General features: G+C 45.6%; 1 protein-coding gene across 12 annotated transcripts in view; it reads right to left on the bottom strand.

Annotated features, from left to right (window-relative positions):
- LOC136837314 (transcription elongation factor, mitochondrial) overlaps positions 1 to 25,008 on the bottom strand; it is a 250,307-nt gene that overhangs the window by 187,170 nt on the left and 38,129 nt on the right. For 11 of the 12 annotated variants that reach the window (XM_067102072.1, XM_067102067.1, XM_067102075.1 and 8 more), the window contains exon 2: positions 24,669 to 24,773. The exons of the other annotated variant lie outside the window; for it this stretch is intronic. In XM_067102072.1, the coding sequence (XP_066958173.1) occupies positions 24,669 to 24,725 (57 nt within the window). In that variant the 5' untranslated portion in view covers positions 24,726 to 24,773. The remainder of the gene's footprint in view (positions 1 to 24,668; positions 24,774 to 25,008) is intronic. 12 annotated transcript variants of the gene reach the window in all.

The following is a 25,008-nucleotide window of genomic DNA, read 5'->3' as shown; positions in this document are numbered from 1 at the left end:
CAGCCCAGGGTTGAGCCCTATCCAAGGGTAGTGCATCTCCATACATCTCTCATGAGCCATTGCTGAGTCAGCCCACATGGACTAATAACTCTCTGCACTTCTCTAAGTCCCCAACCATCAGCATCAGGGCAATACAAGCAGTATTTTAGGTTCCAGAAACCCTTAAAGACATACAGAGATCAATTTAAATTTTGAGTAAGTTTGGATGGTCTCTAAAAATGTTAATAAGAGAGCTTATTTCTAAAGTTTAAACACTAAAGATAACCCCTAAAATTACTCCAAAATTATTAAACTAACTTTTAAATGAAATGAAAGTTACAATAATTTAAAACTAATACATTGTAAAAAAAGAAAATAAATGGGTGACATAAATTAGTTGGAAGAGAATTTCTGTCTCTCTTACCTTCCATCTGATCTATTTTCAGTTTTACTCAACCTCTTTTAATAACTTTATTCTGCATCGCTTTCTCTTTGTTCTGAAATGCTTTTTCATTAACAAACGTTTTTATTTTGACGAATACAACTCAGCTATTATGTCTCTATGTTTTAGGTATTGTCTGTATGTTTTAGAATGTATTTGAGCATTTACACTTCGTAGACAGTACAGGTAAAATTAGATCAATTTAAAACACTGCTGCAGAGAAATGATTGTAAAATGTATGAGCACTAACTGAGAGAGAGAGAGAGAGAGAGAGAGAGAGAGAGAGAGAGAGAGAGTTGTATGGCCAAGATCAGTATTAAACCTTTTAAATGAAATGAAGGTTTCATTAAAACATTGTAAATCAGACCGAATAGCCCCAATTTCCTACCAGCCCCAACTATATCACACCTCATTACCACTTTTAACTGGGTTACCAACGTTTACAGGAAAATCTTGTCAAAAGGTTACCTAGGTACCGTTGTAACACTATTGTGTATGGCCAATATTAGTTTTATTATCAGATTGAAAAGGTTCATATTGCAATACATTAGTTTTATTATGAAAAACACAATACACGAATTAGCCCGATTAACAAAATTTAGTGGAGGTGGGTTCAATTAAGTCAGACCGACCTACCAACAAGTAAAGCAGGTAACTCGTTTATCGTCTACTATGCATATAAAAGCAAACCTCACCTGGTTTGTCTACTCGCAGGTGGTGATGCCTGAAAGGAGAGTACCCTTAACGCCAGTCTCGAGGTCACGGTACTGTCTGGGTCGAGCTACTTCCTATGTGGTATTCAAAGAAAACCTCCCACGGAAGAAGGGGAAACTAACTCCCATGTGGCTAATCAAAGCTAAGCATGGCGGAGCCTGGCGAACCTCCCATGTGGCTATTGGTAGCCTCTCATGTATGGAGGGGGAACGAGCCTCCCATGTGGCTATTGTAGCCTCTCATGTAATGGAGGATAATTTGAGTGTGCAGTCGAGCTCCGAATCATTGCCATCCGTTGTCGTCGATGCTGTGCGAATGGGTGAATAAATCGAGCTGAGAACCACCTGGATATACCTAACCTCATTTAATTGTAAAAATGATATTTTAATGATAAAACAAAGTTTGTTCATACTTACCTGGCAGATATATATATATAGCCGCATGATGGGATATTAAAGAAATCAACATGATCATCTAGCGGAGCGATAGCTTTGAAATTCAGCAGCTAGAAGCTAAGCTAATCAAAAGTACTATAAGGCTGGTTGCTTCACATCAATAGTGGCCGGGGCGAGGCATTTTTCAAACAATGATCTAAAGAAAGTAACCGTTAGGTTAGTAGCCACAGTTTGAGCTTCAGATGCCTTCAAGAAAGATGTTAGTTCTTTGCTATATGCATCACTTTCTGAGTATAAATACCTATCAGATTCTAGAAGCAGAGTGTGACCAGGGCAATGTTTGCTCCTTTATGCGGCAAACATTATAAGGTCAGCCGGGCATTCTGAATTCTTAAAGCAGACACAGCCTTTATTTATACTACTTGGGGTCAGACTGGATTTGGGTGTCTGATGACACGCAGCAGGTTCCTGGAGCAAGAGGGGACCAGTTTGCTCTTTGGCCAATAGGGGCTACTAGAGCTAGATGGCCTTGAATGACCTGAGTTGTGCAGTACTCTCAAGAACAAATTTGTGGGAGGAAACAAGTACACCTTCTCCCAACAGTTCCAAACTATGGACATCGTATCTGTGGCAAGGTCTGAGAGGTCCGGGTTGGGAGCCACGATATCAGGAAACCATGGTGTTCTTTACGAACAGATCCACCTGTAGCCCTGGAACCGGCAAGATTCAATTGAGCGATTCTTAGCCCAGAGACCCTCCGCGTCCAACGGAGTAGTCCTGGACAGGAGACGCCACTATGTTCCACTTTTGATAGATGGGTGGCTGACCGTGCCAGCGTGCTTGTTCGCCAGGGAGGAAGGTAGCTAGCACCACCTTAGTTAGCGACCTGATTTGGGCTGCCCGAAACGAACCCACCACTGTGCTGCCCAACACCAGCCTGATGGCAAACTGGCGTGATGGAGTTTCTTGAGAATTAGAAACACTGCCACAGCACCAGGTGTTTATATGAAACTGTTGGAACATTGTAGACCATATCCCTTAGACTTTTTGTTGTGGTGAATAACCTCCCCAGCCGCTTAAAGAAGCGTCTGAGTGTATTACAGAGCCGGAAGGAATTAAAGTGGAACAGGCTTCGAGAGACCTGGATGTGGACCCGCAGGCGAGTCTACTCAGGATTTGAGGATGAGGGACTCTGTCTGAGAGCGATGTCTTTAGCTCGCTTTTAAGAGCAGGTCTGTCACTGAAGCAAACTTAAGGGCAGAAACCTCTCTTAAGACCTGCGGAGTTGCTCAAGAGACTTTCTGGTAGAATTAGATTTCCTTCAGCAGCGGCGGAAGAGATAACCTAATACGAGATTAGGTCCGCCAGTACCCAGCCTGAAACCGAGACTCAAGTCAGGCGGGACTTTCCTTGTTCAATTTGAAGCTTGAGCGACCCCAGAACTCGGTCATCTAGAACCACTGTTGCTGGCGAGGCTTTCTTGGGGACAGTGAAAAGAAGCCTGCTATGAAACTTGGTGCCTCACTGTACAGCTCATTTATTGAGTAGTTCCGTCACCAAGACCTGTAGGGCTTTTGGGGAAGGATGGTAAAATCTGAGGAGGACCCTGATCAGTTCCAACTGAACCTTTGGACACGATACTGTGTGTCCAGGGACTGAGACCACGGTCTCTGAACCAGTAAAGAGTGTTCACCCACCTAACCAGTGTAGTGGAGAAGCAGATTTGCTTCCTCTACCATAACCACTTTTCCTCAGGGAAGACCAGGCTCAGCCCCTGCCTCTGAAGGGGGCTCGACTATCTACCCACCCCTTGCGCTCCTATTAAGACCGTGAGAAAAACCCCGGCCCTCATAGGTAGGTTGTATGCGGCGAGACATACGTAGAGTGCAGCAGGGGGTTGGGCTGGTTGAACCAGCCTGTTGGGGTTGGGCCTTGGAGGTGGATGGTTGGCTCACCGTTGAGCAGGACTGCCTGAACGGCCGCCTGATGTTGGGGTTTCCTGCACTTCTGTAACGTTCCCAGGCCTATTCACGGGAACCGCTACTTCGGAGTCTTCGGCAAATGAGATGGAGCGCGAGACTCTGGTTGGTCTGGTTGCTTCGCTCAGGTTCCCGGAGAGACTTCATCGTCTGGGAAAGGTTGGTTCCCAGAAGAACTCCTCATGAGCCTGTCAGGTTCAAGGCGAAGATGGTGGCATCAGCGAAGATAGACCACGACAGTTCATCTTTGCTACCATGAAATCGAACAGGTCCCATTGAAACCCTGCTAGCAGGATTGGTCAGAACCTGAAACAATGGATTTCCTCTGAAAAGAGTGATGAGTGGCTGACAGGCACAGCGAGTTCAAAGACCGGCTCAACCGACACCGTGCTTCGAACTCAGCCTTCAGGAGAGCTTCTGTGAGCTTAGGAAGCTGCTCTCTGAACTGGTTTGACGCGCAATCTGCGTCCAATTTACCGACAGTAAATGTGGACGGAGCGTTCCTCCAGAACTCGTCACCCCCGGGGAAGATTAGAGATGTAGGGTCTAATTCCCGGAGCTGAGGCAAGGGTTTGCCTTCCCAGCAAGCCTGAGCGGTTGCAATAGCAACTTTGTTCAGACAGAAGATGGGCATTTCACCAGAGAAAACATATTTAAGTTGCCCATGAAGGGGTCAACTCCGTGTCCTCCGCCTGCCACCCGGTAAAAGTCTTGGGAGAGCGGTTAGCGCCTGATCCTAGGAAATCACGATCTCCGTAGGGACCTCAATTGGCGTGCCGAAGCCTCCGTCAGCCTAACGAAGCCTGGGTAGAGCAGAATCAAACGGGAAGAACTCCAGTTCTTCTAGACGCCTGATACCTAGGCCTTCAATGGTCAGGATGCCTTCATGGACAACACGAAGAGCAACCCGCCATGGGTTCCTTGCATCCAAAAAGGAGGAGGGCAGCGGTGTCGGGAACTGATAGGCACGGCACCACGAGAGAAAGCGACAAATCAGCGTCAACCTCGCGATCTTGAAGCTTCTCCAGTAGCTTATCTAGTTTGTGTCTACCTCCGTAGAACCTCTTGAACAATATCATAAGCCTCCGGGTCAGAAAGGCTGGCGGAAGGCTGGACAGTGGGCCACCTACTCATCCTTGCCGGGGTACTCAGTTATGGGAGAACGAGATTAGTACCCTTTGAAGCCCCGGCCAGAGAAAGGAGAGGCTTTTACGTGAAAGCGAGGACTTGTAGCCCTTAGCCTTCTTGCGACACAGCAGGACAATGGGCACAGACTCCTGTCCCTCAAGATAGCAGGTTTGGTGAGGCCTGAAAGGAAGAGAGGATGATGAAGGAGGGGATTGGGCGCCACTTCACTGCCTCACTTGCCTGCAATACCTACCATGGGTGTGCTCGGTGACCATGAGCCGAGATCCAGGTCGAAGCGCCCAGCGGCGACTCTATATTCCCAGTGTAGGGGTCCTCTTGCAAAGGGCTGGAGTCGCGGCGGATCTGAGTCGATGAGATGCGGCCACATCAGAATGCAGCCGTAATCCGAGCGCTGGGATGAACAGGTCCCTCAGCTTTTCATCGAGGATAGGGTTTCCCGGCCAGGACATTCCTCCCGAACCCAGCTACCCAAGCGCGGAGAGACCCCAAGGCCTCTTTCTTGAAGGACTCATCAACCTGAAAGAGGCAAGTGTCAAAAAGAAGGAGCTAATACCATGTTTATATAAGAGCCAAATGTGACCCAATGTGTTCAGTGTGAGTGCGGAGTGTTCGCTTACCGGCTCGATCCTGGAGACATCCATACGATCACGAAGCAAACCTCACAACCCGTCCGGATGCAGGCGATCAGTGTCTGGCGGTTGCTGCCAGCATGAGTCCGGCACACCACATGCGTAGGGTTGGTGGAGGATAAGGCACATCCGGGCTCCTCACAGCAGACAGTCTAAGTGAAAAATTACATGAATCTACCTCTCTAAGAAACTTAAACTATCGTGAATAAATGTTTTCATACCATGCTACCGGGAGGGCTCGGTGGGATGAAAACCCGTCGAAACGGACCTACTAAGCAAAAGAAACTTAAAGTAAACAAATCAACCCGGCGGGGTTAAGCGCGGGGACAGCTCAAACACCTTCGTGTCACCTCCGACTGCTGGAATTTTCCGTGGAGCAGAGAGATGAATCAGGACTCTCTGCAGGAGCAGCCAGTAATAAAGCGGCGGAACCTAGGGAAGGATGCGGACCTAAATAAAATTAAAGTAAAAATCTCAACCCGGCCAGTGGGGTAAAGCTGCCGAGGAGCAATAACAAACATAGTGGCGAAAATTCTCACGACTGAATGCTCGGCAGGCAGTTGAATCAACGGGACCCTTACCACAAGGAGCATGAGAAATAAGCAGCGGAACCCAAGGGGAAGGATCACGGACTCTGATATAATATTAAAGAAATCAAACATATAACAACACGGCCAATGGGTTAGCACTTCGGAGTTCGTATGATGTATATCAGCCCAGGCGGGATTATGTATGGGATGGCAAAATAAATATATGTGTGCAGAAAACTCCAGATGCATGAATAGTGTGTGGAGCAGTCGACAGTTACCCTCTGCAGGTGTGTGTGAAACGTGGAACAGGAAGGATCACCGGACTCTGATGAATTAAAGCAAACGCCTCAGCAGCTGGCCCGGGTTAAGCATGAGGACCAGTAACAAGTGTACTCCCGGTACACAGGAGTAGTAAGAAACTGAATTAACGCGCCACTATGAGGTAGAGTCCCAGTCAGTGCACCATTAGATCTGGCCTCTGCTCGCTGAGTACAGGAAGAGGCAGAACACAGCTGGACCCATGGGCAGGTGTGCGCAGTAATCAATTCAGCTAAATGACCCAGGCCTTGGCCAGTCGGGAGGCAAAGGGAGGGGACCAGGGATTGATGGGAGGGGAAGGATAACCCTGAAAATGTTCGAAGACCCTCGATCCGAGAAGCAGGTCTTGAGCATAAAGGAGTCAAGGCCAGTTGTCTGGAACCATCCCTGGGAGAGGGGCGAATCCCTCCACCGGGGAGGACAAGCACTCAGGGGAGAACATGGGATGCGATGTGCATAAAGATGACAAAGGAATTGACTTAGGGTAGGCTAGGGAAGGAAAGAGCTAAGTAAGGAAGGGCTTAGACCAGAGAGGAAAACAGGAGACTAGGGAGAGGCGTTATTGCCCATCTCGCTGAAATCGACCGTACAAAGGTAAAGTGATACCCAAGTAGGAGGCTCTAGGCCTGCCCTAACAGGAAGGAAAAAGGAAGTAGCCTGACCCCCACTCCAGACACCTTATAATAGACACAGTCTATAAAATACAGAAAGGGGAGAATGAAAGGGAGGGATGTAGAACCAACAGGGAGAGAAAAAGGAGCTCTGTGTTGAAGGCCAGGGCAATGGGTAAGGAAGTACTAAAATAGCGTGGAGGAGACACACAGGGAAAAGCCTCTGCCCCTCCGAAGGGGGGAGGACAATAGGGTCTCACTCCAACTTTAAGTGTGATCGGTGGGCGGAACAACAACAAAACTCCCTCCATCTGCTGATCCCCTCCTCTCACCTAACCTACTCCAGGATACAAGGGAGAGAGGGAGGCCAAATAGGCTACCAGGAAAGCCTAACCTTGCACTAGGCAGGGCTAGGACAGGGATGTTAACCAGAAATAATAAATAAATAATAAATAAATAACCACCATTAATAAATATATACACTATACATTGATATCGACGTGGCAGCACGTGCTTTAACCAACAAGCGACAGAGTGTGATGGACTGTTACCTGGCTTGCGGTATAATAATTGAATTTAAATATAATAAAACATGACATCAAGCACCAAACATAATGAAATCTATAATGACCACCAATTAATAGGAAAACATCCTGTGATACCTAGTGAAATACTCACGGGGAGACCCTGATGTAAGAACTCCTGTGATGGGAAGTTCTCACGAAATTAACTTTAGAGGATATCCCAGACCTTGGCAAGACCACCAGGGGATGAATCCTATAGGGAATGATAAATAATGACGACCAGAGAGACCAGACAGTGGCTGACGAGAAGCCGAACCTGCGGTCGACATGGCTGACAAGGGGCCTTGCGGCGTCCCAACAAGATTCACGTATATCTAAATACAATGCTAAAACAGCCAAACTTATCATAAACCCACAAAAAATATGGTACTTAACTTGAAACGGTAAGGTGCTTGGCGACATGGTGAAATAAAAACAAATCACACAAAACACAAACCTGAAGCAAGTCCTGCGATCCAAAGCGAGTGCTAGAAATGGAATGAGTTCAGATGGCTGGAGTCGCGCGTGGCGGGCTGGGGCGTGGGCGCTGGTCACGGCCCCTCACTCTTCTCAGGGATATTGACATAGGGATGTCTATAGAGGAGTGTGGCTCTGTGGTTTGTGATTCTTCCTCACCACTTAGTATACCGACATCTTCATCGAAGGTGCTCGATCTGAGGGTAATAACTCCAGCATTCTCATATTTTTTCTCTGGTATATTTATAATATTTATACCTAAATTCGAGTAAGAATGGAATTTCACGGGACAGGGCCGAGCTCGAAATGCTTATTTCTAAGTTTGACACTAAATATAACCCATACTCCCAAATTATTAAGCTAACTTTTAAGTAAATTAAAGTTACTGTAATTTCATTTAAAGTTAGCTTAATACATTACCCTTAAAAGAAATAAATAGGTGACATAAAAATAGAAGTTGGAAGAAGACTGTCTCTCTTCCCTTCCATCTGATCTATTTTGTGAAGTTTTAACCTCTTTAATAGCTTTATTCTGCATCTCTTTCTCTTTGTTCTGAAATGCTTTCATTAACAAGCAGTGTTTTTATTTTTAGCCGAATACAACTCTTGGTTATTATGTCTCTATGTTTTGGGTATTAAGTCTGTATGTTTTTAGAGATGTATTTGCCACACTAATGCATTTACACTTATTAGGCGGTGCAGGTAAAATTAGATCAATTTAAACTATCTACTGTAATGGTAAAGACATACAGAGAAATGATTTGTAAAAATGTATGAGCACTAACTATGAGAGAGAGAGAGAGAGAGAGAGAGAGAGAGAGAGAGAGTTATTCTTACGTTACATATCAAAAGACAAAATTCAGTATTAACCTAACTTTTAAATGAGAATGAAAGTTTCATAATAAAACTAATATTATATGCCTGAACACCTGAATTAAAGCCTAAGATTTTCTAGCCCAAACCTATCACAACTCGTACCCTAGTGGGTAATTAACTATCAGTGTTAGCATTTGGGAAAATCTTATCAAAATGAGGTTACCTGTTACCGTTGGCAACACTGCTGCAAATCCGGCTGTGTATGGCTGAGATCCCCAGTGCGTTATTCATTAATCAGTTAGAGTGGGAGGAGGGTCAGGAATCATTCAGGTGGCTGGGTATATGCCCAATATTAATTTAAATATGAAAAGCTTCATGTGCAATACACTCCCTGAACACCTGGAATTGTGATTAGCAAAATTTGGTGAGTGGAGTTTCAATTAAGTCAGACCGACCTACCAACAAGTAAAGTAGGTAACTGTCTACTATGCATATAAAAGCAAACCTGCCTGGTTGTCTACTCGGCAGGTGGGGATGCCTGAAAGAGAATGCCCTTATTGTCAGTCTGAGTCACGGTGCTGTCTGGGTGAGCTGCTTCCTGTGGTGGAAGAAAGGCCTCCCACGGAGAGAAACTAACTCCCATGTGGCTAATCAAGCCCTCATAGCGGAGCTGGTGAACTCCATGTGGCTATTGGTAGCCTCTCTTATGGAGAACGGCGCGCCTCCATGTGGCTATTGCTTAGCCTCGTATGCAGATAAGTTGATGTGCGGTCAGACTTCAGATCATTGCCGTCCGTTGCGTCGATGCTGTGCGAATGGGTGAATAAATCGAACTGAGAACCACCTGGATATACTAACCTCATTTAATTGTAAGGTATATTTTGTGGTAAAATAAGTTTGTTCATACTTACCTGGCAGATATATATATAGCCGTATTCTCCAGTCGACAGAATTTCAAAATTCGCGGCACAAGCAGTGGCGGTCAGGTGGTTAGTACACATTCCGCGCTGGGGCGGGTATCAAGGAACCATTCCATTTTCTATTCAGATTTTCGGCCTTCCACTGTATCCTGAGGGGACGAGGTGGGCAATAAGAATATATATATCACCAGGTAAGTATGAACAAACTTTATTTTATCATTAAAATATCATTTGAAGTTACCTGCCAGATATATATATATAGCTGAATACCACCATTGGAGGGTGAGACAGCCAAATTAGGAAAAACAAATTTGTAGGTAAATAAATACTTTGGTTCCGCCCACCTGTTGCTTTGTAGCTGACTGCGTACTGTCACCCTAGTCTGCTTCTGCTTACTGGTCCCAGCGAGGTATTGACCTATACAGCTGGCCGGTTCTAGATGAGATCTGTCTTGGTGTGACCACAGTAACGACTAGACCTTAGACCATACAATGGGACAAGCGAGCATTGCAACCACCTAGCAAAACCTAACTGTTAGGTTGCAGGTGGAGGAAGAAAGTCGACCCAACAACCATAAAAACACAAATTAAAAGACACCTGTTGAATTCAAAGGATAGGATAAGACTTCTCCCTGCCCCCAGGTTGTTGATGCAGCAATGCTTGGTCTAGCAAAGCAATTTTCGTATACTGCAATAACATCGCCAAATAGTGACAAACGCAGTGCTTATAAATATGTGGCACTGAGAATGTCACTGGGTGCCATATTTTTCTGGAGCGCCATGGAGGTAGCAGCGGCCTCACCTCGTGTTAACTCTCAACAACTTGAAGTTGGAGTCGTCACAACTAGAATCGCCTCCTTAATGGCGTCTAATGAAGAATGCGGTAAAATTTCTTAGACATTATGGTTCTCACGAAACACCGCCAAATTATCCGAGGGACCACGAATGTCTTGAGTCCTTTTAATGTAGTACTTGAGAGCTCTAACCAGGTAAGAAACTCTCTCAGGTTGCTGTCAATAAGGTCACTAGACCTTTAATTTCAAAGTGTCTAGGCCAGGGTTAGAGGCCTTTGGTTCTTGGCCAGGCAGTGGGGCTTAAAGAGCAGACAGCATTGTGTCCTTGAAGCCCACATGACGTGATAGCCTGAACTTAAGCTCACTCTCTTAGCGTCACCCAGATCAGTGAGGAAGGCCAGTCTTTCTAGCAACATCCTTAAGAGATGCAGAGTGGAGAGGCTCAAAAGGACTGGACATCAAAAACTTGAGCACTACGTCCAAGTTCCAAGTAGGAGGAATTGGCTGAGGAACCTTAGACGTCTTGAAAGACCTCAAGAGATCGTAGAGTCCCTTACTGTCAGACAAATCCAGTCTCTGTCTGAAAACAGTAGAAAGCATGCTCCGATAACCCTTGATAGTGGAACTGCCTTGAGTTTTCTCTTAAATAAAGGAGAAAATCCAGCAATCTGGCTCACAGTGAATTAGGAAGGAAAAGCCCTTCTTTGCACCAGCCTGGCCTTGCCAGCAGTATACTCTGATGAATGAAGATCTTCTGGCTCTAGCAATGGCCCGTGCCACCTGGCCAGAAAACCCCCTCGCTCTGACCAAATTCTCGATAGTCTGAATGCAGTCAGATTCAGAGCGGGGAGGTTTTGATGATATCTCGCGAAGTGGGGTTGTCTGAGCAGATCTGCTCTCATGGGTAGGGTTCTCGGAACGTCTACCAACCAGTAAAGAATCTCCGTGAACCAGTGGTTCGAAGGCCAAAACGGGGCGATGAGTGTCATCCTCGTCCCTTGTGAGGCCGCGAACTTGCGTATCACTTCTCCCAGAATTTTGAACGGGGGAAAGGCGTATACATCCATCCCCATCCAATCCCAGAGAAGGCGTCTATCGCTGCCCCGGGTGATGCGGGGAGCAGTACAGCAGAACCTCGCTGTTCTTGAGATCGTGAAGAGATCCACAGAGGGCGACCCCAAAGTTTCCAGAGGTCTTGGCAAACCTCTGATGAAGGGGTCCATTCCGTCGGCGCGATGGGCGCCCGACTGAGCAGGTCTGCCCGAACATTTTTTTAAACCCTGCCACCGTCTCGTGAGAATCGAAATGTTCGAGCATGAGCCCAAAGAAGAATCTCTCTTGCAAGGCCGAACAGGGAACGAGAGTGTGTTCCGCCCTGTTTCTTGAGGTAAGCCAACGCTGTAGTGTTATCCGCGTTTACTTGAACTACACGATTGGAAACTTGGATCTCGAAGAATTGGAGAGCTAAAAAGATCGCCGCTAACTCTTTGATGTTGATGTGCCAGGACACCTGTTCCCCTCTCCAGGTTCCTGACACTTCTTCTCCTCCTAGTGTTGCCCCCCAACCTGCTGACGACGCGTCGGAAAACAACACTAGGTCGGGGCTCAGAAGCTTGAGGGAGATCCCTTCTCCCAACTTCGCTGGATCGAGCCACCACTTCAGGCACTCTTTTACTGAAGGAAGAATCCTCAATTCCTCTTCCAAGTCTTCCTTGTTTCTCCAGTTCTCCAACAGAAAGAACTGAAGAGGCCTGAGATGCAGTCTTCCCAGGGAAACAAACTTCTCCAGTGAGGAAATGGTCCCACAGCAGACTCCATTCCTTACGGTTTATTTCCTTCCCAGGAAGGCGAAACTTCCCGTAGCATTAAGCTGCCGTTCTTGCGACGGAAAAGCTAGAAAAACGCTGAATCATCTGAATCCCCAGGCTGCAATGGACTGTGAGGGGGATCAGCTGCGACTTTTCCATTGACCAGAAGTCAGGACCCGCGAGTTCCAGTGTTAACTGAAAGGTCCTCCAGACACCTTAAGCCGGCGGCTCGAATCAACCAGTCGTCCAAGTAAGAGAGATCCTGACACCCGACAGAGTGCAACCACATCGCTCGTTTTCCATAAGGCGTAAACACCCATGGGGCTGTGCTGAGTCAAAGCAGGGAGCCTGAACTGGTAAATCTTGCCCCCAAGACAAGCCTGAGATACTTCATGAGAGCAGCGGATGAATTGGAACGTGGAAATAAGCGTCTTGGAGATCCAAAGATACCATCCAATCCCCAGGACGAAGGGCTCCTAGTATTGACTGAGACGTCTCCATCTTGAACTTGTCCTTCAGGACAAAGTTGTTCAGCCTGCTGACGTCCAAGACGGGTCTCCAGCCTCCTGAATGTTTCGGCACTAGGAACAATCTGTTGTAAAATCCCGGGGATTGCGTGTCTAAGACCTGTTCCACTGCTCTCTTCGACATCCTGTTGAGCAGGTCGAATTAAATTTTCTGCTTGGCAGGATGGTAACTGGAGACGGACTCTGAAGTCGAAGACAATGGAGGAGCGTCAGAAAAGATAAGTAGCCTCTCTCTACCACTTGGAGGGACAGCGTCCGCCCCTCTCTCTCAGGCTTGGGCAAAATGAAGAAGCGGCTCCTACCGGTGTCTGGAGGTGAAGCGAGTCACTTGCCACCTCTCGCAGGTAGCTTTTGCGCTAGAAACCTCTCCCTCGTGGAGCGGGTCTCGAGGAAGCACCTCCACGAAAGAGCTGCTTCTTCTTAGCAGACTGAGGTAAAGCAGACGACGATGATGGGGCCAAAGGACGTTTAGAGGACCTGGAAAGAAGGTCTTGAGTTGCCTTTTCTTGAGCTGGCAGCGATATCCTTTACAAGGTCTGGGGGAAAGAGATGGCTTGAGGAAAGGGAGGCGAACTGCAGCTCTCCACTTCTGTGCACAGTGATACAGACTTCGCCGAAAGAACAAAACAATGCTCTCTTTTCCAAAGAGCCGACGAAAAATGAGGCATGAGATTCTTCTGAGCCATCTCTGACAGCCTTGTTCTCCATGCACCGCCCAGTACACTGTGGCTCCCCAGACTAATGGAACCGGACTAGTAGCCTTCGTGTCCCAACTCCCAGACACCAGTCCAAGAAGTTAAAGACCTCAATAGTCTGAAGAGGCCTTTAAGATGGTGGTCCATCTCAGTCAGAATCCAAGACACCTTAGAAGGACAAGTGGGATCTTCTAGGCGTCAAACTAGACGCAAGTCCCCTTGAGAAGTCGAAGGAACTGTTAAGCCAACATCCTCACCGATCTCATCACCAAATGCCTGCTTTGCCCAGACAAGCGTGAAGGAGGCAGCGAAAAGTCTTTCTGATTCTTCCTAGCAGACATCCAATCCTGGACTTTCTTGAATGCCCGCTTTTTGGTAGATAAAGACTTCCTCATCTTGAGAAACTGAGAGTCCTTCTCGCTTTAGATGAAGACAACTGCGGTGTGGCGAGGCCGAAAGGTTGAAAGAAGTATCAGGAAGCAGATCCTTAAGCAAATGAGTCAAGTCTGATAATCAGAAGAAAGAGGGCGAAGGATGTTTCTCTTCGTCCGAAGCTCTGGCGAAAGGGGTCTTCTTCCTCAGCTGGCCCGGTCTTGAGTTTTGAGTGGAAGAGTCCCGACTACGCCAATCGTGAAGCGGGACCTCTCCACGCTTAGAAGATGTCAGTGGCTAAATCATGAAGGGCGTCAAGAAGTTGAAGCGGGTAGTTGAGAAGGAAGCGAGGTCCTGCCTGGAGCATGATCTCACGCCTGGAAGCAAGAGGGCGCCCTTGCCTGCAGGAGCGGCGTCAATACCCAAAGGGACCGTGGCGTGGCGGCGTGTGCGGGCGTCATGGCGTGGCGTAGCGCAGCTCCGCTGGCTGAACACGAGCGAGCTTCACGTGGCGTGCGCCAAGCGTCATGGCTGGCGTGCACCGAGAGTCATGTTGAGGCGCGCGTGAAAGCGTGGCAGCGTCTGCGAAAGCGCGAGACACGCGCTCTGGCGCTGTCAAGAGAAACGTCCAACTCCTCAAATCGGGAAGACGATTAGGAAGCCACTTTTCACTCTCTCTAGGCGACAGACGAGAAGTCCCATGCCATCTAGCAGACGAGGGAGACGAAGCAGGAGACGATGGTGAAGGTCTGGACCTCTTAACAGGCAGTTTCGAATCTTTGTGACGAGGCCTGTCATCTCTACGGTTCATGAGAGCATCCAGCTGTTGTTGCAAACCCAACAAAATCTGACGCGTTGGAGAAGCAACTCTCTCGGGAGAAGGGCTGAACCTGCGAGAAGGTGAGGGGCGAGGAGACGTCTTCTTCCTTCTCACAGGGGTAGAAGCTCCAGCCCTTGCCTTAGCGCGACTGGGGCGTCGAGCAGCGATCATCATCGAAGAACATAACCATGGCGCCTACTGGACATCATATACGACTAAAATTGTCGTTGGGTGCCAAGTGGACGTACCCGTCGTCGACTACAAAAAATTTCAACCTTAGGTCCTTTGACTCGACGAAATGGTCAAAAAACGCAATTATAATAAAACTCTTACATTCTATTAATATTCAATCATGTACCTTCATTTGCAACAAATTGATCTAGCACAATATTTCGATTTATGGTGAATTTTTGAAAAAACTTTTTCTTACCCACGGTAACTCGGCGAAAAATTTCATAAATTCTTCGTCATTTATCGTAATTTTTGCACTGTTCTATATTAGCCGTTACATAAAGTTTATATATGAAAATGTGCGCAATTTCATGTACATGCAACAAATACAACCCATGGTTGTAGCTTTTATCGGATTTGGAAATATTTTCATATAAACCACGATAACTGCCAAATTTTAACCTTGGTTAACTTTATTCACGACGAAATAGTAAAAAAGCGCCCAATTATGTAAGCTAAAACTCTTACATTCTAGTAATATTCAATCATTTACCTTCATTTGCAACAAATTGAAGTCTCTAGTACAATATTTCGATTTATGGTGAATTTAAAAAAAGAATTTTTTCCTTCGTCCGTGCCAGAAATTCTTTGCGTCACGTTGTCGTAACGTTGCACTGTTTTATATTAGTCGTTACATAGTTTTATATATGGAAATGTGCGCCATTATGTAGAATACAAGCAGAAAATAACTCATAGTTGTAGCTTTGTAGTTTGAAATATTTTCATATAAATCACGATAACTGCCAAAATTTCAACCTTGAGTTAACTAACTCAACGAAATGGTAAAAAGCGCAATTATAAGCTAAAACCTCTTACATTCTAGTAATGTTAATCATGTAGCTGTTTTGCAACAAACTGGAAGTCTCTGGCACAATATTTCGATTTATGGTGGTGAAAACTTTTTCCTTACATCCAGCAGCACTTAATGCTCAACCGAACATCTCAGAATTCTTTACGTCACTTTGTTGTAATGTTTGCACGTTTATATTAGTTATTTAAAGTTTTATATGAAAATGTGTGCAATTTCATGTAAAGATACAACAGAAAATAGCTCATGGTTGTAGCTTTTATCAGTTTTATTATTTTTCCACATAAATCTACGATAACTGCCAAAAATTTCAACCTTCGATCCTTTAACTAGAGCGAAATGGTAAAAATATGCAATTGGCTAAAACTCTTACATTCTAGTAATATTCAATCGTTTACCTTCATTTTGCAATAAATTGCGATCTCTAAGTTGTATTTCGATTTATGGTGAATTTTGAAAAAACATTTCCTTACGTCTCTGCGGTAACTTGGCCAAACATCTCAGAAATTCTTTCATCTTGTTGTCGTAATATTTGCACCATTTTATATTAGTCGTTACATAAAGTCTTATATATGAAAATGTGCGCAATTTCATGTACAATACAACAAAAAATAACTCATGGTTGTAGCTTTTATCAGTTTTGAAATATTTTCATATAAATCACGATAAATAGAAAAAATTAGGCTTTCAGTCAGCTTTACTTTACGACCGAAATGGTCGAAAACTGCAATTAGCTAAAGCACTTACAGTCAAGTAATATCTAATCAATTAGCTTCATTCTTAACAAGTGAAGTCTCTAGCACAATATTTCGATTTATGGTGAATTTATTAAAAAAACATTTTTACGTCCGGCGTGTTCTGCAATTCATGCATCATTTGTGATAATATTTTCTCTGTATTTGCTTTGATCGTTTAAAATTTGTTATATACCAAAATCATTGCAATTTAGTGTACAATACAAATAAAAAAATTAACTCGTGGCTTTAACCGTTTTGCTTTGGCGCGATTTGTATACAGTATATCTGAGTTTTTTTGCTGTCATATATTCAATATTTATATATGATAATGATATTTTTTCATTTCTGATGGCTGCATACTAAACTTCAGGCAATAACAAAAAAAATAGGCCAAAAATAGACTCTAATCTTAAAAACTAAAGCGATGCTGTGATTTTTAAAAAAACTTTTCGCTTGGCCTTTAACTCACAGCTTGCCGCTGGTATAGACGTTTTTATAAATAGGGCTTATTAAGGGTTAATCTCTTCTGCGGAGGAATATCTGAAACTTTCTGGGGAAAGAGCACAAAACGTCTAGAGAGGAAGTGAAAGCGTCCTCCTCTCAGCTTCTCTGAGGCGAGTCCAACCGAGAACTCCAACCCGACCGGGAAGGAGCGTGTCGGGCAAGCAATCGCCCGGGATGTGCCGGTGCACGATCCCTGGCAGCCCTGGGTAGCGTCATCAGGACCTGCGAAGGACATGAATCGGTGGGGCCCGTAATCCTCGTGCGGCTTCGACATGGCCCCTCCCTGAATCCTGGGAGTTCGGCAGAGGTCCAGGCCTAGAGGCATTATAGGGCCGATCTGACGCCCCCTCCACAACACTAGGGGCACAAGCACTAACAACACTTTGCGCTTGAATCGCATTCACTTTAGTTTCAAGAGCACGTATTGACTCTAACACGAGAGCCAGGGTATTACCTTCTGCAGCAACAACCTCAGGGCCCGAAGGCAATACTACAGGGTTAGGACTAATATTTACTACAGGGTTACTAGCAGAGAGAAATCACCTGACTGTCCATCTACAGATGCACGCCTGGAGAAGACCTCCTCAGCCTATCATGCTCAATTTACGCATATGGGCTTCATGCTTCTCCCTGCCTCAGATAATCCCTCATTCATTACACCGATTATCCATGAACATTCCAACACCATTTTCATACGCATAAAGTGCTTGAGGATAGCCGATGGCCTCACCTTACATTCATCAAGCTACAGACTCGATAGCTGAGGAAGACATCTTAATTATAAGAAAAGTCAAAAGCAAAATCAAAACGGTCCTAAGCGAATGCCAGATGCAGATCGATGCGAATACCAAAAAACAACCAAAATACTTAAAGTGACAACAAATTTCCGAAATGAAATGGCAGAGGAATTTGACAACAGGTATTTGCCAGTCGACAGCAGAAAATCTGAATAGAAAATGGGAGAATGGTTCTGATACCGCCTCCCAGCGGTGGGAATGTGTGCAACAACTGACCCGGCCACTGTGTGTGCCGCTAATTTTGAAATTCTGTCGGACTTCGGAGAATACGGCTATATATATATATATATATCTGGCAGGTAAGTCTCATGAACAAATCTTGTGTTCCGTAAATGAATTCCGATTCACTGACAGTTCTACTCACCTATCTTATGCTGTCACAACGCCCTTTCTCTCCCCACCCCAACCCTTAGTTTACCCTTTACTAAGAACTGAATTGGCGCCACAAAAGGGACCAGCTAGTAACCCTTTTCGGCGAAAATTGAATGTCCTTAAGGTGAAAAAGTTTCAAGTTGCTGCTTCTAATATTGCCCGACACGAGAAATTCTTGAAATGCCGGCGATATCACCCACCCCTCATGCTGGGCTCTTGAGCGCTCAGAGGAGTTCGATGGTTCCGAAGGTTGAAGAATTTGGCCTTGCTGTATCACCTCTCTTAAGAAAAATTAATAGCATTCTTGAGATCGAAGCGCGAAGGACATCTGGGAGAAACAGATAACATTCTCGGCCAAAGGGCAAACATCTTTTCTATGCGTGTCGGCCTTCAGCGCCCTGACGGACATAATGGCATTTCTGGTACATCCTCACAAATCTTCTAAAGGCGTTACTCTAAAGCGGCTCTGGGTAAAGGATTCGATTCGATTCGATTTAGCTGCAATTCCAGCAAATATGACAGAAAAATATCTTTCCCTAGAAAAATACAGTTCTTGAAACGGCCCGAATCTCTCTCCTACTCTTCTAGCTGTGGCCAGTGCAGCTAGAAGTAATACGATCTTAGTTAGCTGTGTAATGAAGGTGTTTCTAATGGCTCGTATTCTGACGAACTAAGGAGAGTTAATACCACCGCTAAATCCCACGATGGTGCCCGAAGAGGAAGAACTGGACGTTCTACCTTAAAAGACCTTAAGAGATCGTGAAGTATTCTACTGGTTGCCAATTCCGGAAGATGGAAACGGAATGTACTACTAAGCATTGATCTGTAACCGGCGATCGTAGAGTACGATAATTTCTTTTCTTTCCTAAGAAAAAGTAGAAAGTCCGCTACTTTCACTACCATTGGAAGTGATATCGATGACCTTGGTTCGGCACCAACTGCGATGGCCGTAACCCGGCTGATATAGTTTTCTCGTTGACCTTCTCTGACAGAAAGACAGTTGGCGAGCCACTGCCTTAGAGAGTCCAGCATGACGTGCTGCTCGCTGGACATTTTGGTGTTGTTGGAGTTCCTGAGTTTCATCAACACTTGTTGAATCATTCCAAATGGAGGAATGGTTGCATGTCGTTTAGGGAATTTAACATGGCGTCCGTCCCGACGACATGGGATCTTCTACTGGGGAGAAGTATGCTGGGGCTGAAAGTTTAGTCTTGTAGCGAACAGGTCTATGGTTGCCTGGCCATTTCTTCAATAGAAGTTGAACTTCCTACTGCACTGGCGTCATTCCCCCTAGAACCTCTTGCATTCGGCTTAGGGCATCTGCCAAAGCGTTGAGTTTTCCACGACCTGAATTGAGCAGGAGTAGTCCTGGGCACTCGCACCCAGCGGAGAATTCTCTGGGCGACTTGATTCGTGATTTTGTCCCCCTCTTCTTGGTGTGACACTGCAGTTACGTTGTCGCAAAGAGCGCTACCGTCCTGTTGCCTCCTGATCTGCCGAAACAGGCCTGGAGCCTCTTCTGCTCTTAGTTCCCTGTGGTTGATGGACTCTCTCGATCAGATTAGGTCAAGGCCCCTGACTGTTCCTCAGAGTTTGCTCCCCAACCCTGATCCGAGCATCTGTGTACAGATGAAATCTGGAATGGGGTCAATCTTCACCGATGGTCAGATGATCTTCTTCTGACCACCACCGAAAGATCCTTCAGGCAGAATCGTCCCAGACTATGAGCAGCGTTCTCTTCCGAAAGTCCCAGCGATTCCCCTGAGACATGCCACAGAAAGCATCGGAGACGAGACCCTGGAATTAGGAGTGAGAGGGAGGCCATCCTGCCCAGCAAGCTCTTCCATAGGCTCACAGGTTGAGCTCTGTTCGATCTGAATGTTTCTAGTTGGCTCAGAATTGCCAAAACTCGTTCCTCTGTCGGGAAAGCCCTCAAAAGACGTGTCTGAATCGTTATTCCTAAATAATTTTTGTCCTGAGCTGGAATCAAGAACTCTTTCCAGGATTGATCGTGTTCCCAACTTTTGACACAAGTTTAGTAAGAGTCCCTCGCCTGCAAAACTTCCTCTACTGACTGAACTAACCGTCGTCGGAGTGGCGCCTCATCCTGAAACGGCGATGCATTATCTCTGAAATAGGAGACATCACCCCCTTGTAAAGACTTGAGGAGCTGTGGTGGGCCGAAGCAGAGAGGACTCTGAACTGAAATGTTCAGTTGGACCTGAGAATGGAAGGAACTTCCGGATTCGGACGAGGACCGGAACCTGGAGATAAGCGTCGCCCGAGGTCCTGAAATCATCAGTCGTCTCTCGAACCGACCGCAGCACCGACTGAAGTTTCATATGGAACCGGAGATGAACCGGTTGAAGACTTCGAAGATCTATGATGGGTCTCAAGGTCCTCGACTTTGGAGCCACAAAAAATCCGACTGTAAAGCCTGGGAAGAAGGGCAAAGTTCTAAATGCTCCCTTCTCCAAGAGAGACTCGGACTTCTGCTGCTAAAGCTATTCCCCTGATGGAAGAAGGGGAATAACTGAGAAGATAATTAGTGAGAGCTGGATAATTGGAGGAAGAGAACAAAGGGACTCTGTACCTTCCTTAACACCTCACTACCCAACTCTCAAGCCACACTCCTTCAGATTTCCCAGAATGGAGCTGAACCTCACAGGTGCAGACGAGGGAAGTGTCTCTATTTCCAGCGCCTTCTTAAGGACAGAGGTTTGGGATCTGAAGCAGAAGCTGAAGACTTGGATGACGGACTTTCTTAGGGGACCTAGTTGGTGATTTGGAATCGTCCGGCAATGGTGATGTCATCCTGGAACCTCTCGGTGATCTGGCGGTCTGTGCTGCAAATCGTACTTACTGTGACTCGACAGCTGAAGAAGAAACAGGAAATTTACCATCGGCCTTTACATCTTCCTCCCTGAAAAGACTGTTGCTGAGCGCCAATGGTGCTCTCAACAGAGCCCTTTTGTGAATGTCCGGATAATGCGGAGGTAGATGGTTCAGAAAGAAATTCCTCCTCTTCTTACCGAAGAAGGTTGTGCATCCGGCCGAAATGTTTGCCTGATAGGCCATTCCCAGTGACACCAGTGATGAGGTTGTCGAACAAGCGGGTCCGAGGAGAATAACAAGTCCTGTTTAAGGAACCCCAGTAAAGCAGATAACATCCACATCGAATGGGATAGTGCCTCCGACTGGTCGAAAAGTGTCTTCCAAAATACCGCCTCTCTCGCGTGACAGAAACCAAGCGATTTGAAGAAGGGACCCTGAACAGAAGAGCTTCCACTGATTCATTGGGGGACCTAACACCCGCATAAAGTTACCGCGGCACTTGTAAAACCGCTACGAGAAGGAAGCAAGGTGGAATCCTGCCTACCCGACCCAATTAATGCCGCTAACCTACCGTCCGCCTCCCTCAATGCCTGCTCGACACGGCCAAACCAAACTAGATTCTTTGGTGCATGCGCCACCACTGGTTTTATGTAAACGGTGACTCAGAAACATCGCCTGATTGGGTTGAAAAGGTTCTTCACCAGAGCCTTGGACTGTAGATAAAGCGCATGGATAAGTCCACCATCAGAAACATGCTCGATTCTCGTTAAGCTGAAGGAGAACAGGCTTCCAGTACCGGATCCTCTTCCTCGCAAGAGAAATCCTTATCGGAAAGATCCGACCGAGTCGAGACAGGAACAGAGACAGGCTGACCCCTAGAAAACGCTGGATCAGTTAACCCGGAACACGAAATACCTGAGTGCGCAAGACGAACACCTGAAGGATCAGTCGCAATCATGTTGTGGGCAGCCGAGAAGGGTTGCACAAAACCCGCACTCTCCAACAACGGTGGAGCTACGCTTGAGCCAGACACACCTGGGGGAGCTACGCCCACCTCAGAAAATGGAGAAACGCCTTTTCGCCTTGAACTAGGCTGGATAACAGTAGCATGCGGATGAGAACGCAGCAACGAACCTCCGCTATTTGCAGAGAAGAAGAACAGGGAAAATCCCCTGCTGACCATAACGAACCGAACCTACAAAAACTGTCCTAACGGAGAACAAGAAACCTGTTGGAAAGGTAGAAGGAAGGTACAGAAGGAGGAAGAGAGAAGAAGCCACACTTGGGGTAACCACCGAAGTCCCTGCCCGATGGCGTCATACGGGTGGAGAAGCGTGCAAGAGCAGACCCAGGGCTCACAGGAGTTCGCATGGGAAACTGCGAGTGCAGACTTGGCGATTGTGGATGATAGGTTACCAGTAAACCTAGCTACGGTGATTGCTGAGACTACCGGAACCAAAACACTGAATTTCTGAACAGTCGCACTGCCGCAGATGCGCAGCAACTAGCTCGGAGGATGAGAGATATGATTTGTGGAAGATTGTCCGAGAAGACAAGTCCATTAATGGTAGAGAGCTCGGATGACGAGAAGAAAACCAGTCTCCAGAAGAATGACCGAAGCGGAGGGTTGAGAAAAAACCATAGAGAGATTTTGAAACCATATGGGAAGAGATGTCTGTAGATACAGAAGAGGCCATAGATTTTAAGGAAAGAAAATAGACCGATTCTGTTCCCCCCTGATAATCTTGTAAAGCATCATTTGTGAATTCCGGGAGATTTTTCAAAACATGCTCAAAAATGTTGGAAAAACCAATATTAAAACAATTTCTAACCAAAGATCTGTAGCCTTTAGAGAGTCCCAACAGATCAGCATTATACTCTGCAATGTTCAGCAATTGATCTACCGAATTAGACTCTGAAAGGGACGAAGGTTTGTCCCCAGGGGGAAACAGAAACTTCGAAGAAGAGGAAGGGATGCTCCCAACTGTCAAACCAGAAGAGCTAGGAACCAATATTGAGTCATCCTCTACGATTTTGCAACCTTTTATTTTGCAGAAATTCCACTGCGGGAAAAAGAAGACAAGCTGTTGGATCCAACAAGAACGCAACCTTAATGACACCTGACTCCGACTACCTTCAACCTATCTTCCTGATTCTCTACTACCGTCTATCTAACTTAATCATGAAGTCAGTCTAAATTTGATTTTACCTTAGGACTTCGTTACCAGGGTGAAAGGAAATCTGCTGCTGACACTGCCTGCTCCGCGCCAGGGGGGCCGGTAGATCCTACCTTTGAGGTTTGCGGTTCTCCATGACCCCCAGCACCCGTTAGGATGGTTCTGGAGACAGGCAGGGAGCTGAAAAAGCGTTAGGTTCTGTGTCTCTATTACCTTTTCCTGATCTTTTATTTCTGTTTTGACATGAAACTTGAAAACAAACTAGACATGCTGGCTGACAATTTGTCTTCTAATTTCCTAAATAATTCTGACTCTAAAGCCTCTTTGTCAAAACCCTGAGTCTCTACCGCTGAATCCTTACGTTTACTCTTAGAAGCTAATGATTTCCTATACTTGAGATAATCTTCCATCTGTGCTATCGACCATGACCTACATTCGTCACATCGCAATGTGACGTTACATTGTACCTTCCTGCAATTTATGCACAACGAATGTCTGTCGTTTTTAAGGGTACTCATCCTTTTCTTGCAGGTGGTGCACGAACAATGGGCTGCAGTTTCTCCAGCGGCAGCGATCTCCGTCGTCACGGCAGAAGCAGATGTGGAAGTCGAGTGTTGTCCAAGGGTGGTGTCTTATCCATTTTATCCATTTCAAAATCAAAGCCAGAGCCAAGTCAAAAATGGAGAGAAGGTCAAAAAATCCAGAGAAGCTTGAACAATCAGGGAGAGAGAAGAGCGATCAAAACCAGTCAAATGCGTTATCCAACACAGTGATAACGGCCAAATGCTGTTGTGTCGTGTTATCAATACGTGAGATGTTTACATTGCAGTATATCGTGTTTAAGCCATAAAAACAGTCGTAAAAATGGGAAATAATGGCCTCGCGATTGAAGCCAAGCAAAACATGAGTCAGCACAGTCTAAATGCTTACAACAGCTGATTCTATAGTCCCGCCTTCTCCGAAAGGTGTTTTCGTGGAAGTTCCAGGAATTTGGGGTTGACCCAAGTGATATACTTCTTCAACCTCCAATCAATTATGTGTGGGAGGGGTCTTTCCCACACCCTCCTAAGATCACCTCCTATCAAGTCCTCTAAGGAGAGATTTGAATCACACCCACTACAGTCCTTCCAATCAGCTACTTGAAGGGAGGCCTTGCTGATTAATCCTTCCAATAAGGCTAGAAGGAGGTGGAGATTTACAGATAGCAAGTTTTCTGAGGGTTCAACGAGTGAGAGACCGACGAGGAGACCTGAGTCAGAACTGTGTCCTTCAAGGGAGAGTACTTCTCCCAATCGCTTCGTGTTCCCCATATAGACTGATTCAAGAGTGATTCGTTTCTATCATTGTAACTTGTTAATTTTGTACTGATATTTATAATACTACTAATTAAAGTGAAGAAATTACCGATCTCGTCTCTATACGCCTTTCTGAGAGATATCAATATTTAAAAGGAATAAATATACAAGATAGCACATCATCCACGAAGCGATCTGAAGGACACCTCGAAAGAAACCAAGGTAAGAAGAGAAAGACTAAAATCTATGCAATCATATAACGAAGAACAAAAAAAGGAAGAATAAAAACATTACATTTATATCCATTACAATTCAGTACATACAGATGAGTTTGCAACATAAAATCCAATGCAAAAAGAAGAATAACAATACTCACATACAATACTGCAGGACGCTGCAAGAACTTTCGAGGAATGGTCAAATATGAAGACATGGATAACTAATTTAGCTTTCAAACCAATGAATGGAACAAAATCTCAACCTGAAACAAAAGTTCCCATTTGACTATAAATACAATATTTACATAATCTACCTAAATTCAGTGTAACGTAAGCTTACTAACAGAAACTTTCAATTATTATCCAGAACTTTAAAGGTGAGGACACATCAACTAATACCTCCTAAAATAGGTTATTTCCCAATCATGCCACATTATTTAATGCCCATTCATCCACATCAACCACAAAAATAAGCACCAATTATGAACAAATTTTCAG

This window comes from Macrobrachium rosenbergii, chromosome 58 (genome assembly GCF_040412425.1).
Source record: "Macrobrachium rosenbergii isolate ZJJX-2024 chromosome 58, ASM4041242v1, whole genome shotgun sequence".
NCBI lineage: Eukaryota > Metazoa > Arthropoda > Malacostraca > Decapoda > Palaemonidae > Macrobrachium > Macrobrachium rosenbergii.
This window is presented reverse-complemented; position numbering and strand designations above follow the sequence as displayed.